The sequence below is a fragment of the Podarcis muralis genome, chromosome 5, assembly GCF_964188315.1.
Source record: "Podarcis muralis chromosome 5, rPodMur119.hap1.1, whole genome shotgun sequence".
Lineage (NCBI taxonomy): Eukaryota > Metazoa > Chordata > Lepidosauria > Squamata > Lacertidae > Podarcis > Podarcis muralis.
In genome coordinates, this window is record NC_135659.1 from 51,075,931 (window position 1) to 51,085,112 (window position 9,182).

At 45.8% G+C, this 9,182-nt stretch overlaps 1 protein-coding gene across 9 annotated transcripts in view; it reads right to left on the bottom strand.

Annotated features, from left to right (window-relative positions):
* Nucleotides 1-674: 674 nt before the first annotated feature.
* RNF220 (ring finger protein 220) overlaps nt 675-9,182 on the bottom strand; it is a 330,113-nt gene continuing 321,605 nt past the window's right edge. For all 9 annotated transcript variants that reach the window (XM_028733705.2, XM_028733697.2, XM_028733704.2 and 6 more), the window contains one exon: nt 675-3,871. In XM_028733705.2, the coding sequence (XP_028589538.1) occupies nt 3,800-3,871 (72 nt within the window). In that variant the 3' untranslated portion in view covers nt 675-3,799. The remainder of the gene's footprint in view (nt 3,872-9,182) is intronic.

Sequence of the window (9,182 nt, forward strand, 5' to 3'; positions counted from 1 at the left end):
TGTTTGTCCTGAATCTCCCAACATTCAGCTTTTCTTGATGACCTTGGACTCTAGATTTGAGATAGAGGAGCACGCTCTACACATCATGAGTACTTTTCCCCTGTCTATTAGGTTCCCAAACCTTTTTCATTAGGAGCTCCAAACTTTGACTTTCCCTTTTTAAGGGCATTGTTCCAGCTTCTTGATCATTTCTGCGCAAACATTTCAGTTTACCTGCCACATGGAATGATCCCACTCGCCTCGTGCCGCTCTAAGGGTTCTCCTAATCTTCCCCAAAGCCAACTGTGAGGTAGGAGGGAAGCCCCATTGGGCAACCAGAAGTCTTTGCACAGGGCTTCTGCTGACAGGGCTCATTAGAGCCTCCTTGCATATTTGCACAAATGGTTTGAGAATATTTTAAGGAAAAGTCAAAACATGGAACACTACTGGCATGCAGCCCCTTGGAAGGCAGCCCATGAAGGAATATGACCCTTTTTGAAGGCAAATGCAGCCTAGGAAAAGATTCCTCGCCCCCGCCATGAGGCATTGGAGCAGGTGGATAATTCAGTGGGTCCTGGATGAATGTGACTTAACAGCTACCATGTTTTGAGGGCAGCAGGAGCGGAATCATATGTTTATGCAATTGCCAAAACCAGGGATGAAAGCAGGAAGCAAGCAGAGGGCAGGAGGCAAACTTGGAAGATTTTATACTCATTTAATTAATGTCAATGTAGTTTACAAACGGGAATGACAAGTACCTTTTTATAGAATATACATCGACACACAATCATAGACACAACTTGAATATCACCTTGTGCAGCTGGGAATCTTTGGGCAAAGATAGTTCATTTCTTTTTAAGCTTTTTGAGGACGAAGTCACAGAGTTTTGCAAAATGTGCCTCGCTCCAGAGGAGGTAACAAGTCCTTGCATCTTCCGATCAGGTCTTCTCTCCCCTCCCTACCATCTCAAGAAAAAAAGCAGGGACAAATCAACTTTAAAAATAAAGCCTACTAGTTATATGTGGTTTATATATATTCATTTGGCTTAGTGGTGGTCCACAGGACCAGAGAAAGCTCATTGTTCCCAGACTGGGAAATCAAAAATGAGCTGCCTCAGCACTGCCTATTCTGAAACAGATCTGGGAGAAATATAGCTCTGTCCTAAATGCCTGAGCAGAGATTGCTTGTACAAGGTGAGCAGGTATGGGTGCAATTCAGACATCCCCACCATGACAAATTTCATTTGATTGCCTTTAGGAAGGCTTAAGTGCTATACCAGTGGAGGAAGCCCCATCGTGAGCAAAGGCAGTTGCTGAAACTTTGTGCCTTTTGCAAACTATTGCTACCTATTTGTGTTTCTCCTGCTAATACAGGCTGCAGATGGCCGTTCCTCAGACTCGTTCCTATGTAGCAGCAGTCAGAAACACTTGTAGTTTGAGTGAGACATAGCAGTTCAGAAGTTCTTTGGACACAATGGAAGCTTAGAATTTTGCGGTCGTAGCCACTATGGTGCCTGCCAGCTGCTAGGAGACTGCCAACTCACATCAGCCCCAGCCAACATGGCCAATGGTTAGGGATATTTGGAGTTGTAGTCCCAATATCTGGAGGGCACCATATTGGCTGCGCCTGCTCAAAGGGTATGAAACTATTTCCCACTAGACAATAGTGTGTGTTGAACAGGGTGAAGTCAAACAGCAAGACTCTGCTGATAATAGCCATTTCCAGCTTGCATTCAGTAGACAGCAGTAGCACATCATCAGCCAAATTGCAACAGGAATATGGAATCCTGTACTGCAAAATACAACTCTCTTGTGGTACAAGTCTCAATCATATAAAACCAATCCTTTTGACAACAGCATGACTGACGATAGCCAGATGTTTTAGTGCAACCATGACTTTCTAGTGCTTAAGTCACAGATTAGAGAAAAAGAACAAAATACCTTGCAGGATATCCCAGAGCAGCAGTCTGCCTCAGTTTAAAAGGTGATTCATGACAGGGACATTTGCCTACCCAAATTATTGCCAAGCAAAGTGCTTGCTTCCCCTTTCAAGCTTCCGGCAACCCTGTAAAATTTCCCTCGGGTGGAATGCAGGCGGCTTGTTTGGCTATGTATTTAAAAATGTCAGTTGCTTGTTTCTGATTAAGGCAGGTAGTAAGCAGAATATACGTGAGCCACAGCTGGAGATATTTTCAAATGCAGAACAGGGGTCTGAGTAAAAGGTTGATGTCAGGAACGCTGCAGAAACAGGCGAAGAGGGATTAACTGAATCCAACCTTGTGTGGACCTGCCTGGGTTGAGTTCCACTATTGCCACAGTACAAGTAGGAGAGATAACAGGAGGAAACGAAACCAGTGTCACAAAAAGCCAACACATACCCCACTTTCTTTTCTCTTCAAAACTGGAACTTGATGTTTTACTGGACCTGAACCTCTAGAAAACTAGGACATCATGCTGCACCTGCACGGAAAAGCATTTCAGAGCAAGGCAGACTGGCAGTGGCTGGGCATGGCAAAACAGTATGCCAGAGTGATATGGAACCTGCCTGACTAGTGAAACACATAATCTTTCATGAGGAAGTAGAATGGAGGAAGTGCTAGAGTACTTCCTGCGCCCCCACCCCACCCCCGTTCAGATACTGCATGGCTAGAATATGGTGTTTTTTCAGCTGTTTTTGCATTTACTCTTGCATCACAGGAAGGGCCACAGAGCAGGCGCAGAGGCGGGTGAATACAATATTCTTGAACTAAAGAGGACTTCAGCTTTTAAGAGATAAACCTACAGCCCTGAATTCTGATAACCATCACTGCCAACCTATTTTTTGCTCCTCTGTTTTCATGTAAACTTCTGTCCTTTTCCCAGCTGGCAATGGGGTAAAGCCTTGTAAGCCTGATCTGCAAGTTTCTTGCTTTCGCCTCAGTGAAAAATTAAAACGGTTTCAGTGTGATAAAAGATTTGATAAAAAGAGCCCATTAGCTACTTTTCCCTACTTCCCCCAGAAGTTGTGTTACGGGCAAAAACTACAGCTGTTACTAGAAGCTGTTAACGTCATATCTGAATGAGGAAATATACACCACAGAACATTAAACCATTTATATTATATATATGTATAATATATATATATTTATATTTCTTTTAAACTAATGACTTTAATGCCAAAACTTTGTAGAACCAAGAAAAATATGGGTTTAATGTTCTCTGCTTATTTTTTTTTCTCTTTTTTAAAAAAAGTACAACCCAAGAACAAAGGAAAAAATAAAAGGGAAACATATTAGTATGTAATGTTGGAGTCTATCCCATTTATACACAACATTGTAAACATATAGTCTATATTACATGTGCTTCATTCTGCCTTTGTGGGTTTGCAAGTGTAGGCTCTCTCTTTCTCTCTGACTTCTAAAAAAACACTAGAACACCACAAAAAGGGGAGGGGAGAGAACACAAGTGACAGGTTATGACAGTTCCTGCTGTGGAAGATCCAGTCCCTACTTGAGTTGGCATGTGGGGTTGGGCCAGGTTGGCTTGTCAAGACACTCCCCTGGAAAGGCTTGCAAGTCGTCCAAGATGGAACCTCACTCTTGAAGAAATAGGACAGGTGTGGAACATCAGTCTGTAAAAAAAGGCGGGGATTCACAATAAGGATTCTGGTTTGGCCTTCCTGTGGAGTTGGCGGCACCAGTGACAGGTTTGGAAGCAGAGGCATTGCGCTGCTCCCTCAGCCTCTAGTTCACATTTGGAGTCTCTAGGTTTTGTTTTCAAATGTCTTTCATTGTTGCTGCCATTTCTTTCCCCCAAATCCCTGGTCTGAGCAGCCATGTCCTTCATAAGTAGATACGCCTGAGGTCCCCTGGAGAGGTGATGGTATTGCACTGAGGGCACAGCTTCTTTGCACCCTGTGGGAGATAAGAGGGAGAAAGTTAGAAAGAGAAAGAACCCTACCTCAAACACATCACTGTAGAGTAAGAAAGGGAAGCAGTCAGAAGTTACACATTATTTCCCATAATTGCAGAAAGCAGAGTACGTGAATTAGACTTCAATCTAGGGAAGAGGCAGACTCTTTCCTCACATAAAGCTGCTACTAATGGCAGCTGGTTGCAGACCAGAAGAGAAATGAAGGACCTGACGCATGGTTTATTTGCTACCATTGTCTTTTTGCTTTCATTTTCAAACTGACTCCATGGGCCACTTCTCACATTACTTGTTCTGGCACTGGGCCCTCAAGGCTATCCCTCACACTTTGTCGGCTTCAGAGTAAAGCTGTTCCCAACAGGCAGAGCAGAAAGCACAAAGGTGGGAAAAACAATGGCACGTGTATGAAATTAAATGTGTGTGCACTCTCAACATTCAAAATATTTTGTCAAAAACCAGGATGATAGAGGAGATGGAGGAAAATGCTTGGGAAGTAGAGGCGTTTTTGCTGCCCAGGTATGATTCATCTTGTAACACTGAAAGCTGGAAACTTGAAAGGTGCTAGAAAGGAGGAGCTCCAAAATGAATACACATAGTCTGACCACAGCCTCTGAGAACCCTTATTGGGATCAATTCCAGATCCAATCAGTTACCTCCAAGGATGTGGACAGGCTGCTTGGGCGAGTGAAAACAACCACCTGTCTCCTTGATCCTTGCCTATCCTGGCTTATAAAAGCTAGCCTGGAAGGGCTGGGCAATGTGCTTCGTGGGGTGGTGAATGCTTCTCTCTGTAAGGGAGCCTTCCCAGACCTGCTGAAAGAGGCGGTCATTAAACCGCTTCTTAAAAAACTATCTTTAGATGCTGCCAATATAGCCAACTATCACCCAGTCTCAAATCTTCCATTCTTGGGCAAGTTGACTGAGTGAGTGGTTGCTGAACAACTCCAGGCATGCCTGGAAGAAGCGGACCATTTGGATCCCTTCCAGTCAGGATTCAGGCCTCATCATGGGACTGAAACTGCCTTGGTCGCACTGGTCAATGATCTCCGGCGGGCTAGGGACAAAGGTGAGAGCTGTTTCCTAGTTCTGCTGGATCTCTCAGCGGCTTTTGACACCATCAACCATAACATCCTTCTGGATCGTCTAGAGGGGCTGGGAGCTGGGGGCACTGTTATACAGTGGTTCCGCTCCTTCCTCCTGGGCCGTGTTCAGAAAGTGGTGGTGGGAGATGAGTGTTCAGACCCCTGGGCTCTCACTTGTGGGGTGCCTCAGGGTTCTGGCCTCTTCCCCCATGCTTTTCAACATCTACATGCAGCCACTGGGAGAGATCATCAGGGGGTTTGGGCTGGGTGTTCATCAATATGTGGATGACACCCAGCTCTACCTCTCTTTCAAATCGGAACCAGTGAAGGCAGTGAAGGTCTGGAGGCGGTTGGAGGATGGATGGCGGCTAACAGATTGAGGTTGAATCCTGACAAGACAGAAGCACTGTTTTTGGGGGACAGAAGGCGGGCGGGTGTGGAGGACTCCCTGGTCCTAAATGGGGTAACTGTGCCCCTGAAGCACAAGGTGCACAGCCTGGGAGTCATTTTGGACTCACAGCTGTCCATGGAGGCACAGGTCAAATCTGTGTCCAGGGCAGCTGTTTACCAGCTCCATCTGGTACGCAGGCTGAGACCTTATCTGCCTGCGGACTGTCTTGCCAGAGTGGTGCATGCTCTAGTTATCTCTCACTTGGATTACTGCAATGCGCTCTATGTGGGGCTACCTTTGAAGGTGACCTGGAAACTACAACTAATCCAGAATGCGGCAGCCAGACTGGTGACTGGGAGCAGCCGCTGAGACCACATAACACCAGTCTTGAAAGACCTACATTGGCTCCCAGTACATTTCCGAGCACAATTCAAAGTGTTGGTGTCCTAAATGGCCTTGGTCCTGAAGGAGCATCTCCACCCCCATCATTCTACCTGGACACTAAGGTCCAGCGCAGAGGGCCTTCTGGCGGTTCCCTCACTGCAAGAAGCCAAGTTACAGGGAACCAGGCAGAGGGCCTTCTTGGTACTGGCACCCACCCTGTGGAACGGCCTCCCACCAGATGTCAAAGAGAAGACCAACTACCAGGCTTTTAGACAACATCTGAAGGCAGCCCTGTTTAGGGAAGCTTTTAATGTTTAACAGACCACTGTATTTTAATATTTTGTTGGAAATATTTTGTTGGGTGGGTATAAATAATAAATCATTATTATTATTAATCCCTTCAATATAACCAAAGACAGAAAACTCATCTTCCATTTGAACAGACATAAAGAATTCATCTGCACCACTAAGGGAAACTGAAACCTGGGCAAGGAAAAAGGAAGTTGAAAGCTGAATGAAGCAAAACAATGGCTGACACAATTTATCAATTAACCTAACAGGTCGGGGTGTTAACTTAAGTCTCTGAATATGGGTCAAGATATGCCAGTCATCATCTGATTTGGCAGGTGTGACGGACAGCAGATGAGAAGAGTGACAGGCAACACTATGTGTCTTTTTTGAAAGCAAATGCAGCCTAGGACATCAGCTAAGAAGTGCAATGAGAGGGAATCAAATATTAGCACTTAACTTTAGAAAAATGATCAGTTCATCCTCTGTCTGCAATCCAACCTCCCTTTTGTGGTTGTGAATGCACGATGTAGCTCTGGAATCACAGGCTGTAATTTTTGAATGGTGTACACTACTTTGTTGTATTTTCACAAAAGTGTCACTTATAAATATTTAAATAAATGGAGAAGATATGCAAGAGGTAGACTCTGAGAACTGTATAATACAGAGGCAATGGAATTAAGTGATGAAGCTACCAGGATTTAAAAGATTAGTATCCAAAGGTACCGTATTTTTCGCTCTATAACACGCACCCGACCATAACACGCACGTAGTTTTTAGAGGCGGAAAATCCGTAGGCATGCCAACCGTAGGCATTCCCTCCATAACACGCACAGGCATTTCCCCTTACTTTTTAGGAGGAAAAAAGTGAGTGTTATGGTGCAAAAAATACGGTAGTTAGAATTGTAAAACAATCTGAGCAAAACCCTTTGATAAGCAATCCCAAGATTTTAAAAACAAGCACTATATTACTTCACCCCATCTGCCTTAGTACGTCAATATACACAAAGTAGAGGCGTATACAGTTGTTGCTAGAGGAGGAAGGAAAGACCCTGCCAAATCTGTGCCTGCAGCCAGATTTCCCTGTGCTAGTTGCTCCATGCCTGCTTGATCAGCAACAGGTCTAGCAAACCACTATGCTGAAATCAGTGCTGGCTCCCAAGTAGGTAGCCATCATGGCTGCAGAGAACATGAAAACATCAAGTTTATGCTACAGGCTTCAGTAGCTGAACTTAATGGCTCTCTCAGAACCACTCCCACCCCTCTTACCTCTACCATGTCTTATGAGCTCCAACCCATATTTCATGTTACAGTGGTGCCCCGCAAGACGAACGCCTCGCAAGACGGAAAACCCGCTAGACGAAAGGGTTTTCCGTTTTGGAGGCGCTTCGCAAAACGAATTTCCCTATGGGCTTCCTTCGCAAGACGAAAGCCCATAGGGAAATCTCCGGGACAGCGGGGAAGTGCAGCGCGTCTTCCCCACTGTCCTCGGACCTCCCCCGAAGGCTGGCGGCGGGGCGGAGAGACCTCCTCCCGCCGCCAGCCTTCGTTTCTCCGCTATCCCGGACGGCTTTTGAAGGCAGGCGGGGGGGGGGGAGCAAAGACTTTCACCCCCCGCCGGCCTTCAGAAGAGGTCCAGGACCTCTTCTGAAGGACGGCGGGGGGCAAAAGTCTTTGCTCCCCCCTGCCTGCCTTCCCGGGGGCTTCTAAATCGCCCCGGGACAGCGGAGAAGTCCTCCGCTGTCCCGGGGCGATTTTAAAATGCTGGCGGGCGGCAGCGGAGGCTTTGCTCCCGCCCGCCAGCATTTTAAGATCACCCCGGGACAGCGGTTTTTTAAAATGCTGGGGGTGGGAAGAAAAGCCCTTGTTCCCCCCCCCCCCCAGCCTTCAGAAGAGGTCGGGGGACAGACTGTCCCCGGACCTGGTCTGAAGTCGGTTTCCATAGGAACGCATTGATTGATTTTCAATGCATTCCTATGGGAAACCGTGCTTCGCAAGACGGAAAAATCGCAAGACGACAAAACTTGCGGAACGAATTAATTTCGTCTTGCGAGGCACCACTGTACCTATATACCAATCGTGATTATGCAACAAAATGTAACCCAACTGAACCAAAAGCAGTACCCAGAATATTAGCTTCAGGTATTGGAAACTTGTCTCAATTTTTTGTGGATGATGCAGCCTAGTTTATAACAGCAGATGCTATGAGGGTAAATGAAATATGAGTTATAAGGGTATTTTGCACACAAAAAGGTAAGCAAGACAAAGGTTGCAGACTTATACCGACCTACTCTGAGGAAGCTTAACATGAACAATTTATTCCAAGAACAGATCTCGCCCCAGCCCACCCACCCCAGCCACACAGAGAAACTGCATTTTGAATGGCAAGCTGATTACATCCAGGGATGTGGGCTATGCGCAACAGAAGTTTAAGGCACTCACAGGCTCACTCTTCTATTTAAACATTTCTCAACCCTGCATATAGTACTCGTTACAGAAGCAATTAAACAAGCCTCTCACACATGCCCTGGCATGGAGCCAGTGAAAAAGGACTTCCTTCCCCCAACCCCATCCTGCTCACCTGCCAGCTGGGGTTACTAAACTTTTCCCTTGAAATAAAAATACTGTGGAATAATAAGCCACACCTGTTGAACATGGAAAAAAGATATCTGAAATGTCCTCCTGCTCCTTTCATCGTGGCCCCATGGAAAAGCCTTGATGGGTAACAGCAGTGTATGCTGCACCGAAGGCCACCTCAGCTTTTCCGTTATAAACCCCAGTTTTCCAGGGTTTATAAAACCCGGCTGCAAAACGTAGCTCCGGGGCTGAAACACGGCACCAAAAAGGAATGATGAAGAGAAGGGTTTTATTTGCCCCCACGCATTCTTAATTAAATTTTGGCAAGTGATTGATCTAGAATGCAGGCTAATCACTTTGGGGAGTTTTGAAAAATAATGAGTACTACCCACTTTGCAAAGTCATTATATCTCACACTATGTCAGGAACGAACAGTGCTTTGAGAACATGGTGGAGAATTTTCTTCAAAACCTGGGAAACTGAACATTTGCAGCGCACGATAATTCCTTTGCCTGATCTGCGAAAGAGGCGGGAGCTTTGCCATTGAAGAGATTAGAGAGAACAAATTTCACT